Genomic DNA, 20,548 nt, shown 5'->3' with positions numbered 1-20,548 from the left:
TATCCATTTTCAAGAATTCAATAACATTTAAAAAATGATTCACAGGGTTTAATCTTTTATTCGTCAGCATAACAATCAACATCAAAGAAAGATTTTCTGTAGTACAAAAATGATAAAACAGAATGATTCAGTAAATACAATTTCCATTTGAACTATTTTAAAATAACAAATTCTTGCGCCATCTGACCATGAATGAACCTTAAATGAGCTACATTCAGCTCCAGACAGGGGGAATCATGGGAACACTGTCTGTGATGATGAGGCAGTCAGCTCAGACATACTGAGGACGGACAACAAACAGGTAGGTAAGGTCATCTGGACACGGGATGGAAATGTTGTTTGAGATCCTAGCCTCATCGTTCTTGAATTCTTGCACATGGAAGACATATCTTCCTCTACAGGCTAACAGCAGTCGGTTGCTGAACTGGAAGCTTCTCGCATTCTCTCTGATTTGAAGGCGGCCAAAAAATGTTTTGCACTTATAGCCGTAGTTGAAGCAGCTCTGATCGGTTGAAAAGACTTCAGCAGCCCATGGAATAGATCTAGATGAATAAGTGGATGAGATAGGTACAGGGGTGTTGAATGTCTTAGACCTTTCATAAGAATTATATCTGTCATATGTCCTGGCCAAGCTTGTGAGATTGGAGCTAACGCTCCAGGGATTGGCAGTGTAAATCCTGGGCTGGAACTGCTCACTCTGTCCATCCACGTGCCCAGTCAGAGCGGAGAAGTTCAGTGCGTGGAACTGGAACCCCAGTAGAATGGCAGAGTGGAACAGCTCTTTGTGGCTGCTGTAGAGGCGGGAGGTGAAGGGCAGCTCATACAGCTGCACTGGGGTCATCATGGGGAAACGCACGTGACCCAGCAGAGCTGCCTGCTGCTCAGGGTTCACCTCCTCACCTTGTGCCAGCATCCAGGCATCCAGCGCACCCAGGAGCCAGGCCTCGTCTGGCAGCACCAGGTCTGAGCGGACCAGCAGACCCTTCAGGAGCTCCTCTGGAAGGCTCTCCCACTGGGCTGAAGCCACCAGCGGCTCCACATTCCAGCCGAGGTAGCGCAAGACATTCTCACGGAGCAGGTCATCACCGGACCGCCCAGCGTACCTGCACAGCGCCACCTGCGTGCGGAAGGAGGAATCTTTAGGCAGCAGGGGCACAAGGAGACGTCCAATGTCCTCCATCAGATGCTCTGCGCCAAACTCAGAAGCCAGCTGATGAAGACACTGCATGGAGGAGGAGGTGACTGTGATACTGCGTGTGTAGAGGTACCTGTTGGGGGCAACCAGGAGGTCAGTGAGCCACTCCATGGGTGAGACAGCATGGGGGCCATGATGAATATTACAGAATAACGAAACTTTTTAAATGCTCAGGAAAACAAGAAATATTGGTAGTGATATGAGATTAATATTTGTGCAGTGAAATGAATGACATCATACCGTACGAATTCTCGAATGTAATGTCGGCAGTTCAAGCTGACTTCCATTTCATAGATTGAGTTGTTGGTGACCAATTTCGGGAAGAGAGAGAGAACCAGGCTGTGCACACAGATACTCTCTTTTGTGTTGCTAGCAGGGGCCTGAGGTGTCTCCACTTCCAGTGAATCTTCCGGAGGGTAGGAGAATGTGAGGGTGAAATCACAACCCTTTCCACTGTCAAACAGCTCCCCCAGCTGGTCAAATATCTTAATGCTGTGATCCAGAGGGTAGCTCTTTGTGTTGTTAAAAGCTGGATCTGTGAGGATAGGCACAGTCAGTAGCATGGTTAATCATGTTCCTTTGTAATATGATTATGTCCTTAAGCCAACCAGTTATTTGGTAAATCTTTATTGGTCTGATCGTCTATGGCACACATGTTTGTATTATTCCTTTGAGTTAATGAATGGAAAAATCTATTGAGGTGGATTCATTTGTTGATTAATTGATCTTCAATCTTCAAATCGCATCTCATAATTTATGACACAATTCTTACTATACTTGCTTACTAAAAATAATTGACGCATTCAGTTGAGGTAGTTTTCTATCTGTTTCCATTTTAGTCAGCAGTTTGTTTGTGTTTCAGTAGGGGGCTTACCAACGTCACACACCACACCAGCATCCTCTGAATGGGAGCAGTCAGTCACTCCCCAGCCTTTAGTGGCACAGCTACTCAGGGAGCTCTCACTGCCTTTGCATCCTAGGTCATCCAGCCAAATATTTCCAGAACCTGATAACCACACACATATACACACGCTGTGGTTGTTGTGTAATAGCTGGAACAAAGACACCTCTTCCTAAAATCTATGTATGCTGTGTTTGTTTAAATGCTCTTGTTAATAAAGAATCCGCAACATTTTACAGTTTGGTCCATGAGAGATTCAGCTGGGCCGTACAGGCTTGCAAACACAGTTTTCATTCTTAAAATGGCAGTTAGAAGACTGGTGATCCAGATGACTTACCTTGTCCGAACTTCCCTCCTGGTTCTGCAGAAAGGGCACCACGGAAACCCAACTGGGCGCACACCACATGCGCCTCCTGTGTCCCCCAGTCATCATCACACACCGTCCCCCAGCTGCCAGCATGGAACACCTCCACCCGCCCCTCTGATGGCCATCTCCCACCCACCAGACGAACATCGCCCTCCTGTACTTGCCGTCGCCCACCTGAAGAGGGAGACAACAAAAGGCCACCAGAGATCAGAAGACAGACAGACAGACAGACAGACAGACAGGCAGGCAGGCAGACAGACAGACAGACAACACACTTTGTAAAACACATGTCATTACTGGCAATTCACTTACTGTGTGTGTGTGTGTGTGTGTGTGTGTGTGTGTGTGTATATAACATGCAATATTAAAGCAGCACAACGGATAAATAGCTATTCGCTAACGGTATGCTAGCAGCTAAAACTAACAAAATCTCTTGAAATGTGCTGACTGACATTATGACAAACTAGTTACTCAACTACTGTCCTTACACAGTCAAACATCAAGCAAATGCAACACAAGACGGCAAATAAGCTACTTACTAGCTCGGCAGAACGTAAACAAGTCGGGCTGCCATAGGCAAAACTACATAACGAAGTTATGCCTATGGACACTGGTATGGCAATGGCACGGAGGCGATTCTCCATATTAAAAGTCATTGTAGCGCCCCAATTTTTTTCAAGCTGTTTTTTTTAAGGTAAAACTGCGTATCCTTACCCTAATCCTGAAGTATAATTGTTGCATAGTGTTACTTTAACATCACATATTTCTTCCCCACATGTAGGTCTGTATTCTTCATCAGTACTAACATGTAGAAATTAGTATATGCTACATATTGCATCATCATAGAAGATCATATCTGTGAAATTTTGCACAAATGTAATACTCTGAGTAGTCTAAGTTCTAAAATATAGAATTATATTAACATTTAATTGAAAACAGGACATCAAATGCACTCACCATCCAGCCAATCCACACTACCTGATTCCAGCACACTGAATAACAGGCCAAATATCACAATAGGCCCATACAATATGCCTGTTAATGTTGGCATTTTTATGAGTGGAATACTGTCTCAATGGAAAAGGCAGACACCTGCAAAAGTGAAGGTGGAACCTCTATCTAAACATCTCTTCCAGAGGCAAGAGAAATGTTGGTCTGATCTCAGGGGTGTGTGCAAATGATTTACAGACGACCTGTAAACGCGTCACCTGATTGGACATCATTTGCACACACCCCTATACCCCTATGTCTTGCCTCTGGAAGAGATGTTTAGATAAAGGTTCCCCCTTCACTTCTGTATGTGTCTGCCTTTTCCATTGAGACTGTATTTCACTCATGACAATGCCAACATTAAAAGGCATATTGTATGGGCCTATTGTGATATTTGGCCTGTTATTCAGTGAGTTGGAATCAGGTAGTCTGGATTGGCTGGATGGTGAGTGCATTTGATGTCCTGTTTTCAATTAAATGTTAATATAATTCTATATTTTAGAACTCAGACTACTCAGAGTATTACATTTGTGCAACATTTCACAGATATGATCTTCTATGATGATGCAATATGTAGCATATACTAATTTCTACATGTTAGTACTGATGAAGAATGTGACGTTAATATTGCATGTTATAAACACACTCACACACAGAGTAAGTGAATTGCCAATAATGTCATGTTTTTTTACAAAGTGTGTGTGTCTGTCTTTTGATCTCTGGTGGCCTGTTGTTGTCTCCCTCTTCAGGTGGGCGACGGCAAGTACAGGAGGGCGATGTTCGTCTGGTGGATGGGAGATGGCCATCAGAGGGGCGGGTGGAGGTGTTCCATGCTGGCAGCTGGGGGACGGTGTGTGATGATGGCTGGGGGACGGAGGAGGCGCAGGTGGTGTGCGCCCAGTTGGGTTTCCGTGGTGCCCTTTCTGCAGAACCCGGGGGGAAGTTCGGACAAGGTTAGTCATCTGGATCACTAGTCTTCTAACTGCCATTTTAAGAATGAATATGGTGTTTGCAAGCCTGTACGGCCCAGCTGAATCTCTCATGGACCAAACTGTATAATGTTGTACCACAATCAGATGAGATGATTCTTTATTAACAAGAGCTCTTAAACAAACACAGCATACATACATTTTAGGAAGAGATGTCTTTCTTCCAGCTATAACACAACAACCACAGCGTGTGTATATGTGTGTGCTCTTCAGGTTCTGGAAACATATGGCTGGATGATCTAGGATGCAAAGGCAGTGAGAGGTCCCTGAGTAGCTGTGCCTTCAAAGGCTGGGGAGTGACTGACTGCGCCCATTCAGAGGATGCTGGTGTGGTGTGTGACGTTGGTAAGCCCCCTACTAAAACACAGACAAACTGCTGACTAAAATTAGAACAGATAGTAAACTACCTCAACTGAATACGTTCATTATTTGTATTAAGCAAGTATAGTAACAAGTGTGTCATAAATGATCAGAAGTGAATTGTAAGTTTAAAGATCAATTAATCAACAAATTAATCCACCTCAATAGCTTTTTTCATTCATTAACTCAAAGGAATAATACAAACATGTGTACCGTGGACGATCAAACCAGTAAAGATTTACCAAATAACTGGTTGGCTTAAGGACATAATCATATTACAAAGAAACATGATTAACCATGCTACTGACTGTGCCTAACCTCACAGATCCAGCTTTTAACAACACCAAGAGCTACCCTCTGGATAACAGCATTGAGATCTCTGGCCAGCTGGGGAAGCTGTTTGACAGTGGAAAGGGTTGTGATTTCACCCTCACATTCTCCTACCCTCCGGAAGATTCACTGGAAGTGGAGACACCTCAGGCCCCTGCTAGCAACACAAAAGAGAGTATCTGTGTGCACAGCCTGGTTCTCTCTCTCTTCCCCAAATTGGTCACAAACAACTCAATCTATGAAATGGACATCAGCTTGAACTGCCAGCAGTACATTCGAGAATTCGTACGGTATGATGTCAATCATTTCATTGCACAGATATTAATCTCATATTACTTCCATTATTTCTGGGCCTTCAAAATGTTTTGTAGGTCTGTAATATTCATCATGGCCCCCATGCTGTCTCACCCATGGAGTGGCTCACTGACCTCTTTGTTGCCACCAACAGGTACCTCTACACACGCAGTATCACAGTCACCTCCACCTCCATGCAGTGTCTTCATCAGCTGGCTTCTGAGTTTGGTGCAGAGCGTCTGATGGAGGACATTGGGCGTCTCTTTGTGCCTCTGCTGCCTGAAGATTCCTCCTTCCGCACGCAGGTGGCGCTGTTCAGGTACGCTGGGCGGTCCGGTGATGACCTGCTCCGTGAGAACGTCTTGCGCTACCTGGGCTGGAACGTGGAGCCACTGGTGGCTTCAGCACAGTGGGAGAGCCTTCCAGAGGAGCTCCTGAAGGGTCTGCTGGTCCGCTCAGACCTGGTGCTGCCAGACGAGGCCTGGCTGCTGGGTGCACTGGATGCCTGGATGCTGGCACAAGGTGAGGAGGTGAACCCTGAGCAGCAGGCAGCTCTGCTGGGTCACGTGCGTTTCCCCATGATGACCCCAGTGCAGCTGTATGAGCTGCCCTTCACCTCCCGCCTCTACAGCAGCCACAAAGAGCTGTTCCACTCCGCCATCCTACTGGGGTTCCAGTTCCACGCACTGAACTTCTCCGCTCTGACTGGGCACGTGGATGGACAGAGTGAGCAGTTCCAGCCCAGGACTTACACTGCCAATCCCTGGAGCGTTAGCTTCAATATCACAAGCTTGTCAAGGACATATCACAGAAATAATGGTTATGGAAGGCAAAAGACATTCGACACCCCTGTACCGATTACATCTACTTATTCATCTAGATCTATTCCATGGGTTGCCGTAGTCTTTTCAACTGATCAGAGTTGCCTCAACTATGGCCTTAAGTGCAATAATTTTTCTGGCCGTCTACAAAAGAATGGCCATCTGGGAAAGTATGAGAATAGCTTCCAGTTCAGCAATCTGCTGTTGTTAGTCTGTAGAGGAAGATATGTCTTCCATGTGCAAGAATTCAAGAACAATGAGGCTAGGATCTCAAACAACATTTCCATCCCGTGTCCAGATGACCTTACCTACCTATTCGTTGTCCGTCCTCAGTATGCCTGAGGTGACTGCTCCATCATCCCAGACAGTGTTCCCATGATTCCCCCTGTCTGGAGCTGAATGTAGCTCATTAAAGTTTTCATTCATGGACAGATGATCCCAGAATGTGTTATTTTAAAATCATTCCAATGAAAATCAAACCTAATCAAATCACCCTAACAAATATTTTTTGTATTCCAGAAAGTAATTTAAATGTTGATTTTCATGCACACTGATGAATAAAAAGTATACCCTCTGAGCACAAGTGAATGATTTTGTAAACGTCATGAAAGAATTCTTGAAAATGGATCCTTGGATTTATACTTATGTTTTTGTTTATAACTATGAATCATGTTTTCGTAAGCTTAGAAAGAGCCCTTCATATTTCCATCGAGGTGACCTGCCATGTTTTGACAGTAGTCCAGATCAGACAACACTGGCCTTAGAGAGGGCCCCTTGAGTTTTAATGTTAAAGTTGCAGCTTGAATTTGATGGTGACGTTTGGAAGACGAAGAAGAGGAAAGAGGATAAATCAGCGGTTACTGGTACTAGCTGAGCATTTCAGCCCACAGCTGCTGAAAATCATTGCCAATACAACTGTAATGTTCAAGAGGACCTCTTATTCTAATTTTCAGTGTTCATTACTTATTTTGGGTCTACTAGAACAGCTTTAAATGCTTCAATGATCCAAAACACATTTGAGATGTTCAGTATGAGACCAATAATCACCCAGTCTGAAACTTTGTCAGGGCTCCTGTCTTAAAGGGTTAGCTCCTCTCTTAAAGCTTTAGCTCCTGTCTTAAAGGGTTAGCTCCTCTCTTGCCTATAAGGTCAAGGAGTAATTTAAAAATAGAGGGACCAAGGTGGAAGTGGAAGCTCAGTGTTAAAGCAGCACAACGGAACAATAGCTATTCGCTAAAGGTATGCTAGCAGCTAAAACTAACGAAATCTCTTTAAATGTGCTGACTGACATTATGACAAACTAGTTACTCAACGACTGTCCTTACACTGTCAAACATCAAGCAAGTGCAACATAAGACAAAGCAACACGGCAAATAAGCTACTTAATAGATCGGCAGAAAGTAAACAAGTCAGGTCGGCGGGTTGCGGCAGGCAAAACTACAGAACGCAGTTATATGCCTATGGACCCTGCTATCGCAATGGAACGGAGGCGATTCTCCATATTAAAAGTCATTGTAGCGCTGTTTAAGCTGTTATTTTAAGGTTAAACTGCTTATCCTAACCCCAATCCTGAAGTATAATTGTTGCATATTGGGGCTTTAAGCTCTTACAGTGGTCCTGAAGTGCTTTGCCCCATGTAAGTGAATGGGAGTACGTAACTTTGCATAAGCACTAACAGTCGTCTGACTGGGGATCTGCGATTTAGAAATTCACTGGGGAAACGACAAAACATAAAAAGAAAAACTTTGGTTAAGTAAATATTTATTACAATTAAGCATCAAAACCAACAGTATTAAATCAACAATCATATGAAATTAGAAAGTGCAAACTAAACATGGAAGACAAAACATCCAGATAAGAGATGAGTTCAGTAAGTAGGTTGTGACTGAACCAACGTCCCACTGGTTTCAACAGCTTCAGTCCTTGGCCTTTGGAGAGAACATGGCGACGTAGGGCCGTCGTCTCCTCATGCGGGGGTCAGGCTCTTTGTCCTCCTTGATATAGCCTGGTAATAGCAGGGCGCATTAAATATGGAAAGCTCAGAGCTTCAGTGGGTTCTAACTGGTATTAAGTGGAAAGTGAAAGTGATAGTGACTCTATGGCAGAGGTGGTGTAGACACACACACTCTGGAATCCACCTCTGCATTTGACCCATCCAGGGAAGTGACACACACACAGTGAAGTGCAGTTACACACTAACACACTAACACACACTAACTAGTATTATTGTCGGCGTCAAACACACGCTAGTTTACCTCTTTCCACACACGTCTGAGTCGACGGGAATCCAACCTCCCAGAAGTTCTCCGGAGTTGAAGGAGGGATGTAGCGGAACCTGTGGCGGGAGCAGGAGGCCAGCTTCTTCTCACGCTCTTCTTCTGGGAGATCCGCGTAGTACTGCAACAAAGCACAAGGTCAGCGCAAAGTGAGGTCAGGTCAGCGCAAGGTCAGCGCAAGGTCAGGTCAAGTCAGGGCAAGGTCAGGTCAAGTCAGGGCAAGGTCAGCGCAAGGTCAGGCAAGGTCAGCGCAAGTCAGTGCAAGGTCAGGTCAATAAGGTCAGGTCCAGGTCAAGGCAAGGCAAGGTCAGATCAGCGCAAGGTCAGGCAAGGTCAGATCAGCGCAAGGTCAGGCAAGGCCAGGTCCGCAAAATGAGCGCAAGGGGATTGGGGTCTGTTTCTATATCTAAGAGCAGCATCAGCTCCGTGCTCATGAGCAGATAAGAGGTTGGTTCTGTTACCGAAATCAAATGGTAGTCCGAAGTGAGCGCTGTCTGATACCATAACCAAGGCGTCAATTCTGGCGCTACAATTAGAGTGGGGTTCATTCCGTTACATACAAAGCTTTAAAAATAAACGTAGTACAGAGGTACAGAATATTTTGCCTGCCACTCAAACTTGTGGCATATTATTGAGGGACTGGTAACATTAACTCACTGAAAAACAAGCATTTGTACTTCAGACAATATCAGTAGCTTACAGGGCATTATAAAGCATCTTCTCATAATCTCATCTCATAAGAGTAACCCCCCCCCCCCCGGGGGTCGATGATTTAGAAATTCATTGGGGAAATGACAAAACATAAAAATAAACACTTTGGTTGAGTAAATATTTATTACAATTAAGTATCAAAACCAACAGTATTAAATCAACAATCATATGAAATTAGAAAAGTGCAAACTAAACATGGAAGACAAAACGTCCAGATAAGAGATGGAGGTCAGTAAGTAGGTTGTGACTGAACCAACATCCCCCAGACTGAGTGCACTTACTAACCCCCCCCCCCCCCCCCAGACTGAGTGCACTTACTATTTCACACTCCTTACAGGTGTGGCCCTTCAGCTTCCTCCTCTCGTCTTTGTTACGCACCACGTCCACGTAAGCGTAGCCAGGCTCCGTACTGCGGGCGGAGATAAAGAGCTAATGAAGGCTGTGTGTGTGTGTGTGTGTGTGTGGAAATAAAGAGCTAATGAAGGCTGTGTGTGTGTGTGTGTGTGTGTGTGGAGATAAAGAGCTAATGAAGGCTGTGTGTGTGTATGTGTGTGGAGATAAAGAGCTAATGAAGGCTGTGTGTGTGTGGAAATAAAGAGCTAATGAAGGCTGTGTGTGTGTGTGTGTGTGTGTGTGTGTGTGTGTGGAAATAAAGAGCTAATGAAGGCTGTCGGCGGACACCACCGAAGGTCAAAGGTCGAGCCCAGGAGGATAGTCTCACCTCTTCCTTGGAGTCCCCTTCACTTTCATAGCTGCCGCATACGCAGGGTCACAGTTCTTCTCTGAAAGAAAACAGAGATGAAAAGGTCATTATTCCCATGCTCCCAGTCATCTGCCCATGCCAAGCATAGGTGTATTTCTCCTTGATGTGCATCACGTTTTGGAAAAAAGGCTCCTCTCAGGAACTGCAGATCAAACAGTTCAGTTTCACCACCATCTTGTCACTTCTAGGTCAGACCTGCTTGAAATGTGTACGGTTGTTCTAAACTCCTTAATACATTTTTTTTTTCACATTTACATTTAGTCATTTAGCTGCCGCTTTTATCCAAAGCGACTTACAAGGATGTATACACTGATGGCACACTGCACATCAGGAGCTATTAGGATTGTTGATTAATACTGTTGGTTTTGATTTACTTAACCAAAGTTTTTCTTTTTATGTTTTGTCGTTTCCCCAGTGAATTTCTAAATCATCGATCCCCAGTGAGACGACATTGAGTGCTTATCAGGGGCTCAAGGACGCATCGACAGGGAATCGAACTAGCAACCTTCTGATTACTAGACGACTACTCTACCTCCTGGACCACTGTCGACACAATAGTTCTATTCACCATGCCCAGCTTTCTCCACTTCCTCCTCTTCTGCGTCCTCCTCGTCGTCTTCCTGGTTCTCCTCACAGCCCTCCTGGTCCCGCTCCTCCTCAAAGCTTCCATCCTGTGGACACGACTCGTACTCCCCGTACGCCGTCTTATCAAAGATCTCAGCCAGACTGTCGTTAGCCTTCAGACCAATCCCTGGATCAATACACATCAATCCCTGGATCAATACACATCATGCCAACATCTCTTTAGCGCTCTTTTTAAAGATTTAAAGACTAAAGATATACACCTGAGTCATAAGTTGGACTGCCATTGGTGGGCAGAAATGAGTGTGCGTGTGTTAAGCTATGCGTGTGTTAAGCAGTGCGTGTGCTAAGCTGTGCGTGTGTTAAGCAGTGCGTGTGCTAAGCTGTGCGTGTGCTAAGCTGTGCGTGTGTTAAGCTGTGCGTGTGTTAAGCTGTGCGTGTGCTAAGCAGTGCGTGTGTTAAGCTGTGCGTGCGTTGGACTGCCATTGGTGGGCAGAAATGAGTGTGCGTGTGTTAAGCTATGCGTGTGTTAAGCAGTGCGTGTGCTAAGCTGTGCGTGTGTTAAGCAGTGCGTGTGCTAAGCTGTGCGTGTGCTAAGCTGTGCGTGTGTTAAGCTGTGCGTGTGTTAAGCTGTGCGTGTGCTAAGCAGTGCGTGTGTTAAGCTGTGCGTGCGTTAAGTTGTGCGTGCGTGTGTTAAGCTGTGCGTTTGTTAAGCTGTGCGTGTGTTAAGCTATGCGTGTGTTAAGAAGTGCATGTGTTAAGCAGTGCATGTGTTAAGCTGTGCGTGCGTGTGTTAAGCTGTGCGTGTGTTAAGCTGTGCGTGTGTTAAGCAGTGCATGTGTTAAGCAGTGCATGTGTTAAGCTGTGCGTGCGTGTGTTAAGCTGTGCGTGTGTGAGGGTGTTTGTGCATGTGTAAAGCAGTGTATGTTGGTTTTAAGTGGGGCAGAATGCCACAAATACCTGATCTCAACAAAAGAAAGCTGCATTTTGTGAGTAGACTGGGACCTTGAAGATGTAGTGCTCGTTAAAACCGTACCTGATTTATCATGTCTGTTTGTGGCCCGTACGAGCATGCTGTGGCTCAGGTAGGTGCAGTCAGTGTCTACAGTCTCCGCCATGGTCTATCGGTGGACACACACACACACACACACACACACACACACACACAAAAAATCAGAGAGACATCTCAGACATTTTGTCAATTTTGTTTCCCCCATTAGCCGAGTTTCCTCATATATTTAGCACATACAATTGCCCATGTGTACGAAAATATGCTAGTGAAATAAACTTGCCTTTGCAATGTTAACTTTGTTCTGATGTACACCACGTTTGCTTATTGTTACTTTACAGTTCATTCAATGCTAGAACCACATTCCTTCATAGACACAGCATGACATGGGCCCTGTGAGGCCTTCTTTACCTCTGGCTGAGGAGGGCTGTCAGTGCTGTACTGAGAGAGGCCCGCTGCTGGGTCCACACTCCAACTCTGCTCTGCAAAACAAACACAACAACGTCCAGTTGGTTATTTATCCATCTATGACCTCTGTCATCTATGACCTTTGCCCACGCCGTGCTGTGCTGACATGAGCCTGGGATGTGGTCGATGGCTGACTGAAGTGTAGTTAGAGTCGAAAAAAAAACGCACTCTCAAGCTTTTCTCATTGCTATTTCATTTAGACCAGTTTATTTCCAGACGCGTTTCGGCCTAAGCCATCGTTCGTGTTTACATTATTTTACTCGCACCAAAAATCGCAATTTATTTTGGAAGTAGAGCGCACCTATCCCTACTAATGACTGAAGTGTAGTACCTGTGGCCTCCTGCAGAGGGCTCTTGACGTGAGCGCAGGGGTTAGGACGGAGGACTGAGGTGTGCTCTGAGTCTGGCTGTGCTTCCCTGCTCTTCTTCCTTACTGGAGCCTAACAGGGAAACAGCCACATATAAATCACAGCTGAAGGCCAGGGATGACTGGCCTTTATGAGCTCAAATATTATGAAAAGCTGTTTCTGAAGAAAGCCCATAAACAAGGAAATAATAATAATAATGCATAATAAGAAGCTTAAATAGTTCACAGAATAAGTAATCCAATTTTTTAACTGAACAAACGTTTTCAAGACCTCTCACACACACACACACACACACACACACACACACACACACACACACACACACACACACACACACACACACACACACACACACACACACACACACACACACACACACACACACACACACACACACACACACACACACACACACACACACACACACACACACACACACACACACCAGTATGGCAGGCTGTTTGAAGAGCGCGTCTCCATCTTGCGTCTCCTCTGGCCCTGTGGTTCTGGTCGGAGCCTGTGGCTGGTGGCTCAGACGGGGCCTCCTCTTCGGCCTCTCCTCTGGGGACAGGTCCAGGGGCCTCTCCGTGCCCCCTTCCTCCTCCTCCTTCATCTGATTTTCGATAATTTCATTATAAATTAACTTAAAGAGCAGAGTAATTAATTCAATGTAAACACTTACCCAACGAACCTTTGAAAGCCACTTCCTAACTGCGGGCTGGATTAGTCATGCGGTATCCTACGCAAAACACGTAGTTTATAACGTCAGAAGCCGACTGTTGATGAAATAGGAGTTACACTTACGCTTACGCAGCTGACGCTCGTGGCCTTCCTCTTGGCTGGCTCAGAGGGGGGGTTGTGGGAGGCTTGGAGAGGGACGGTGCGGGGGGAGGCCACTGAGGGGGGGTGGCGCAGGTGGCGGGGGGAGGAAGACATCTTCCACAGGAGGGAGGGGGAGGTGGCGTCTGGTTTCATGAGGCTGGGAAGGGGCACAGAGAACAACAACAACAACAACAACTGTGACTACTAAAAGTTTGGAAACCAAAAAAAAGAAAGAAATAGGGGCCACGTTGAAAAATCCTGAAGTATTAATAAACGTTATACTTTTATATCAGAATCTCTATGTTTGTTGGTAGTATCGGCATGAACTCACTTTGAATGTCTTTTGGTTTCGTCTGGAGAGGTGTTCCGTGCAGAGCCAAAGACTGCGCTGAGCACACTTTGAGAGTCCTGTTCACAACACACACACACACACACACACACACACACACACACACACACAAGTTTACACAACTACAGTCACAACACAATCATGCATGAGTTTTGGATCTACTTTTAAGTTGTCATGTAAATCTGCAACAGAAAAAAAAGAGCCTTGAGCACATAGCGACAGACTGAAATAAAGAAACGCGTCTTGAGCAAATAGCGACAGACTGAAATTGGCAGGTAAAATGCAGCATCCTCAGGCCACACATACCTCTTCAGGTATCTCCAGACGACAGGTCTCTGCAACCACAGACCTCCCGTTGCCCACTGAACTCACTTCTGACACACACACACACACACGCAAACAGGCACACAATATATAAATTCATGTTTCCATAGTCTTTGTATACATTGAGCAGAACATAATCCATAAACAACATTGGGAATGCATGCAAGTCTTTATGAAAGCACAGAATGATTGACAGCTGGATGGGCCCCAAGCAGTAAGTGATTTACATACATTTTAATTTAGTTTTGTTTGTGTCCACAACTTGTTCTCATTTTGCTAATACCCATTGATTTCTGGGATTGACCAGTGTTTTCTTATTTTTGCTTTTCTCTTTAGGTAAGAGCAGCCCTCACATCCTCACATCCCACTATTTTGTTTGTTTTAACCATGAATATCATAAAATCAAATGTACACACCTTTACTCTGTTTAAGTTTATATAACAGAGTGTCAATTTCACTATTGCTGAAGTTCTTCATACAGACGTTTTTCGCTGGAATGTTTGGTGCATGAAGAGAATGTTACTGCATGAAATGAAGAGAATGTTACTGCATGAGGCCCAAAGTCTCTCTACTGAGCTCAAGCGAAGAAGCCATTTGCACGAGGGAAAAAAGAAAGAAGGTAAACCGTACTTGTAGTTGGGTTCCCATCCATCTCACAGGTCTCAGGAACCAGGACACCGTTGTCATAGCAACGCAGAGGCAGTGAGGAAGACAATCCTAAAGGACAATGATTGCTAGGTTAATGTAGCAGGCTAGACACATATGCAATTAGTAGCTGCTTAAAACAGATTTTTTTTTTTAATTCAGATAATTTTTGGGAGGACTGGATTATTTAAGGTTCCTATAATCTATTCTCTAGTTTGCGGCCTTGTTCAATCTCTGTGTACTAATTGCTAGTACTGACAGACGCAGAAAATTGGTATGCATTGTATACAGTTTATCCACCCAAATGTGCATAACGCTCTCGCTGTGTGCCTTACAGTTCTGTAAAAAGCACAGGCTTAGTCTGCATGTTTGAGTCCAGACCCATGAGCCCTACCCTTGGCAGACTGTGTTAAAAGCACAGGCTGAGTCTGCATGTTTGGGCCCTACCCTTGGCCGACTGTGACAGAGGCTTCTCTGCGTAGCGCACGTGAGTATGCTCCCTCCTCCTCTTCATCTTGCTGATGGAAGGCAGAGTGACGGAGTGCAGCGGAGAGTCGGGGATCACTCCATCCTCTGCTTCTGAGGACACGGCTTGGGGAGATCTGCGCACACACACACACACACACACACACACACACACACACACACACACACCAATTGATGTTTCCATAGTCTTTGTATACATTGAGCAGAACATAATCCATATATATCATTGAGAACTGCATGCAGAAGTCAAAGAGGAGCAATTAACTGAATTTGATAAAAAAAATCTAAAAGGTGTATTGGATTAGAATGCCCTAACTGTGTATGACAGAGTATGTGTACAAAACAGTGTGTGTTAATTATGCCCACCTGCATTCTTGAAGACGCTCTAACTGAAGATTAAGTCTCTTGTTCTCTTCCTGAAGGGAGTCTCTATCCACTCCTAAAACACACACACACACACACACACACACACACACACACACACACACACACACACACCACACACACCACACACCGTAAACAGAAATCAGTAAACAGAAATCACTTTAGCCTAGACAACACAAGGAATGAAATACAATCTCAAATAGTCCAATTGGGAGGCATTTCTTTCCATAGGTCAGAGAATCTCTCTCAAGCTGAGATTCATTTGGGCACGGCCTGTGTTGATGTCCTAAAGCTATTTTGTGGAATGGGTCTAAATATCTGGTAAGGTCTCAAGGTTTAAACTCACGGAGTTCTGAAATGAGCAGCTGGTTCTGTTTGCAGATGGTCTCAAACTCCACCTGCTTCTTCTTCATGTGCTTCTCTGTCACGCACAGCGATCACACAGCCCCGCACGCAACCTGGAGAGAGTGATGAGAGAGAGAGAGGGGGGGGGGGAGAGAAAGAGAGACAGAGAGATGAGAGAGAGAGAGAGAGAGAGAGAGAGAGAGAGAGAGAGAGAGAGAGAGCGAGAAAGAGAGAGACAGAGAGAGAGAGAGAGAGAGAGGGGGGGGGGGGGGGAGAGAGAAAGAGAGAGACAGAGAGATGAGAGAGAGAGAGAGAGAGAAGAGAGAGAGAGAGAGAGAGAGAGGGGGGGGGGGGGGGGGAGAGAGAAAGAGAGAGACAGAGAGGAGAGAGAGAGAGAGAGAGAGAGAGAGAGAGAGAGATGAGAGGACCATAGCAAGAGAGCTGTCAAAAAACAACCAAATGAACACATGTGTCCAGTTTAACAGAAAATACAGCTGTTTTTGAACCACACTGCAGTCTGACCTACACTCCCACCACAGGACTACTGTGCATTCCAAAGAGCTAAGAGATATGTGTTACATGTTACATTCAGCTAGTATGATAATCCTTAAATGTTTTTGGTTTAATTTGCTTCTGTTATTTAATTTATTACGCCAATGCAATGTTTTGGTTGTCTAGTGGTTTTGCCTTGGTCAATGATCTGAGGATCGATTGCTTTGGTCTAGGAATGTTTTTTGGTTCCGGTAAAAATCGCAAGTTTCTCTCTCTGTTTTGACGAGTGTTGAAAAAGTAGAGCATTGAGCTTGACAAAGGAATTTATAACTGACTCTGGTGGTTTCTAAGTAATTCAGAGGTATAACATATGCACGTGCTAAAGGCACACCTGTCCTCCAGAACTTTGACGTTGTCCTGTAGTGTCTTCTGCTGTTCCCTCAGCAACTGGTTCTTGTTGTAGAACTCCTCCAGTCTCTGGGCATCTCTACGTTGAAAAGGAGCGACATTTAGGAGTTTAGTTTTAGAATCAAACTCTTCAAAATCATCAAACGGACATATTCATGTGAACATATAATATGATACAAAGCTCTCACATGCTGATGAGTTTTCAAATGAGAAACAGGTTCTACCTCTCTCTTAAAATAAAAAAAATACAAATGCAGGTTAAGCTCTTGAGGTCAGTTGAGACAGGTAGCGCTCCACTGAACCATGGAACAGTCTAGAACTGCATAGGTGCCTTATGGGGAAAAGGTTTTTTTTTTGTCAGGCCCCTCGCAAAGACACCTGAAACCCCAAACACACTGACGGAGAGGGCTCAGGCGGAACCATGAGGAACACTGCACAGCCAATCGGAAAGGTTTGCTCGAGTGGGAAACTAATGACAAGCTCTGTGGGAAACTCTGAGAGCAAATCTGATTAATCTGGACACACACACACACACACACACACACAGTGGAGCAATTAGCTGAATTTGACAAAAAATCTAAAAGGTGTATTGGATTAGAATCCAATTACTGTGTATTACAGAGTATGTATACAGAACCTTTGAGCCAAATCTGATTAATGACTGAATGCTTATAAATGCAAGACTCTAAAGTGTTTTGGCCAGCTGGCGGTGACAGAGGCGACTCCGGGAAAATTGATGAGTTATTTTATTTATGGTTCCTTTTTCTAGTAAAGTGAAAAGAGAGAGAAGTAAGGTTTCTGTGTATACACCCTCAAACGTGATTTTCCAAACAGAAATCCCCGGTACATTTAAATTACACTGGAGGAAAACTTACAAGCATCGCTCTTTCTTCAGTTTGGACACCTTTGTCTGCAGACCTGTAAAGAAAACAAAAAACGAACTGTATGCCTGAATCACTGCTCAAAACAATGACATACCTGTTAACTTGTATATTCCCTCATTGTGTTTTACCTTTTGACCCTGGGAGCGCATCTATGCATGCGCGGTGTTTTTGAATGTATACAGTTGTTGACCGGGCGCAATGAGAATGGTAGCTACGGAGTTGTCCTGTTCTGAACGTGAATAAAGGCACTAAAGTTATATGAACGTCGTGTTCATTTGGTTTAACAATACCAACATGACGGAAGTGTGGAAATGTGTTTGTCTGCAGAATTTAGCATAGTTTGTTCTACTCTTCTACTCATTGGCCCAGTTCAGTTGGTTGTCCTCCGGATCTACATGTTTGGCTACAATCCTGTTACGAATTGTCCTTCACCACTGTTTGGTCGGCGTTCTGCCATCCTAGGTGACCACAGCCCTGTTTGTTGGTCGATCGGTGAGCACACAGCGCCCTGGCTTTGAATGCCTTCGTTCGACCTCACACAGAAACCAAAATCAATACGGCAAACCTAACCCAGCCAGCAGGCCTGAATGAGGTGATTGTGAGGGAGAATGTCTGAATGAGCAAAGATATTCAGTAGCTGTTTTTTCAGGAAACCAGCGAACTGTGGATGAGAGGGGGGAAGCGAGAGAGAAAGAGAGGGGAAGAGAGAGAGAGAGAGAGAGAAAGACAGGGGCCTCCTCTTTCACCAAATCCATTAGGGAGTTGCTTGTAGATACCCCATTCTAAACAATGATGTTTTTGTGCACTGAGAAAGGGCTGAATTCTGAACGGAGTCGTTTCTTGGAGTGGTTTGGTCACTTGCTGAGCACGGTTGCATCCACCAGAAGAAAAAGACCATAATAGCCTCTTGGCCTTGAACCTCAGACTTATTCCACAGATAAAGCTTTCTGGAGCTGAAGTTCTGAGAGATGTAACTTCATGATCCATGATGATATTACACTGGGAGGACTTAATCATTTGATTCAGTCTATCCCTGTACTGGGAGGAGAGCTGTAATCTAGAAACGGTCTTCTCAGAGATCTGCCATATAAATCAGACTTCTGTCCTCTACACAAAAAAAAAAAAAAAACTAAACAGAATCCTTTACTAACTTTGTGTGAAATCGGACACATTATGAGGACATTTGTTGTTAGCAAGTCAAGGCAATTATTTAATTAGCATGTAATCCATCCCATATCTGGTCTAATGTGTGCATTAATGCGTGTGTGTGTGTGTGTGTGTGTGTGTGTGTGTGTACGTGGTTAAGTGAGCCACACTGCTGCAGTGTTTCGGACATGACTACCTTGAAGCGCACCGTCATGGCACTCCCTCAGACGGCCCCACAGCTCGTGAAACACCTCGGAGGAGTCTGAGAGCGCGCTGCTGCCAGGGCTGCCCCCACTCAGGCCAGGGCTGCTCATCATCTCTGGAACTGAGGAGGGAGAGAGAGAGAGAGAGAGAGAGAGAGAGAGAGAGAGAGAGAGAGGGGGGGGGGGGGGGGGGGGAGGGGAGAGAGGGAGAGAGAGAGAGAGAGAGAGAGAGAGAGAGAGAGAAAGAAAGAGAGAGGGGGAGGAGAGAGAAAGGGAGAGAGGGGAAAGAAGAGGGAGAGAGAGAGAGAGAGACAGCAAGAGAGATAGAGAGAGAATGAAAGACAGGGGGTGGGAGAAACAGAGAGAGGGGAGGGAGAGAGGGAGAACGACAGAAATAGAGAAAAGGATAGAAGGGGGAGAAGGAGAGAGAGAGAGAGAGAGAGGAAGAGAGCAAGAGAGAGAAATAGAGAGAAGGGGAGAAGGAGAGAGAAGAGAGGGAGGGAGAGAGAGAGGGAGAGGGATAGAGAGTGTGTGTGTCAATATTCTATATGTGTTGTGCCCTCTTTACCACACACATTAAGCCGAATCCTTACTCAAGGAACCTCCCTCAATCCTCACCGCTCTGTACAATTATTAAAAGCTCTGCTGATGTCAATTAGTGGGATACAATCTGGCTCTGCCGTATATGGCGCACTGTCCCTGTAAAATAAACATACATAAATAAAATAAAATAACTAAACCTCCTTTTAAAGCATTTTATTCTATTATTCAAGTTTAAAATATGCCAATACAACCCTGTCGAACTAAAATATATTCAAGTATGCTCATTGCCACATTATCAGTTTTCATAATGATCATTATGGCATGGGAACCATTAACCTGCTCTACTCACAGCATTATGGTAATTCCTATCTACTATTCTGGCTTCCTCCCATCTCTCATCCAAAAGATAATGCTCGTCTTGTCTCGAATTACACACACTGAAATCTGTACACAAATGACATCCAAATTAAGCCCATAACTGAACAATGATGAATGGCTAAGAAACAAGATCGCCGCATACATTAAGGCCAGTATTTAATCCGACACACAAAAACTATTTTTCCCTTCACATTTGTAGCAGCAAGATTGCACCATTTATCACTGTCATATCTCTATCACATAAACCACAAACAATGAATGAAGTCTGTGTGGGGCTCAAACAGTTCAGATAGCAGCGTTCAGATCCAGAGAGTCAGGACTACTCCTCTCCAGACCTCTACTCCTGAAAGAATGCTGGCATCACTGGCACAAAAAAAAAAAGGTGAGGACACTCACAGCACTGGACATTTCATCTCAGGATGCAAACAGCATAACCCTAACCCACAGACATACCCAGTCCTCTTCAACAAAGTGCTCTGCTCCAAATGCCATTTAACACAATACCAAAGACATCCCTGGCACCATGTCATCTACCACATTCCTAGTACTCACCTCTGGGTTAGTGGAGTCAAATCAGAAGGGACAAGAATCCAGAGCCACTGCCGAGACGACCAGGCAGTGTGCTTCTACATTCACCCTGCATACCTCTGAACCTATACAGCACTCTCATCTGACTGGCAGGGCTGATTAGCACATTCAGTGGGACCTGGGATCA

General features: G+C 44.9%; 3 protein-coding genes across 3 annotated transcripts; 1 reads left to right on the top strand and 2 right to left on the bottom strand.

Moving 5' to 3' along the window:
• Positions 1-271: 271 nt before the first annotated feature.
• LOC308378381 (galectin-3-binding protein A-like) lies at positions 272-3,514 on the bottom strand (the record flags this gene model as incomplete). The annotated part of the gene is made up of 5 exons (XM_080855279.1): positions 272-1,268; positions 1,436-1,730; positions 2,070-2,201; positions 2,434-2,637; positions 3,421-3,514. 5 exons carry the CDS (start codon positions 3,512-3,514, stop codon positions 272-274), a joined length of 1,722 nt encoding a protein of 573 aa, XP_080711405.1.
• Positions 3,515-3,804: 290 nt separating this feature from the next.
• LOC308378236 (galectin-3-binding protein A-like) lies at positions 3,805-6,589 on the top strand (the record flags this gene model as incomplete). Its single annotated transcript, XM_080855096.1, has 5 exons — positions 3,805-3,898; positions 4,203-4,406; positions 4,656-4,787; positions 5,128-5,422; positions 5,581-6,589. 5 exons carry the CDS (start codon positions 3,805-3,807, stop codon positions 6,587-6,589), a joined length of 1,734 nt encoding a protein of 577 aa, XP_080711222.1.
• A 1,574-nt stretch (positions 6,590-8,163) lies between these two features.
• rbbp8 (retinoblastoma binding protein 8) lies at positions 8,164-19,026 on the bottom strand (the record flags this gene model as incomplete). The annotated part of the gene is given in 20 exon segments (XM_080855278.1): positions 8,164-8,252; positions 8,503-8,644; positions 9,553-9,643; positions 9,956-10,016; positions 10,566-10,748; positions 11,616-11,700; positions 12,000-12,070; positions 12,388-12,496; positions 12,870-13,037; positions 13,229-13,403; positions 13,578-13,654; positions 13,902-13,969; positions 14,550-14,636; positions 15,012-15,166; positions 15,417-15,489; positions 15,781-15,864; positions 15,867-15,892; positions 16,663-16,758; positions 17,555-17,597; positions 18,906-19,026. Coding segments are annotated over 20 exon segments (2,004 nt in total).
• Positions 19,027-20,548: the final 1,522 nt, after the last annotated feature.

The sequence above is a fragment of the Sprattus sprattus genome (assembly GCF_963457725.1).
Source record: "Sprattus sprattus genome assembly, chromosome: 17".
NCBI lineage: Eukaryota > Metazoa > Chordata > Actinopteri > Clupeiformes > Clupeidae > Sprattus > Sprattus sprattus.
Note: the sequence above shows the minus strand (reverse complement) of the source record. Positions and strands in the feature narration are given on the sequence as shown.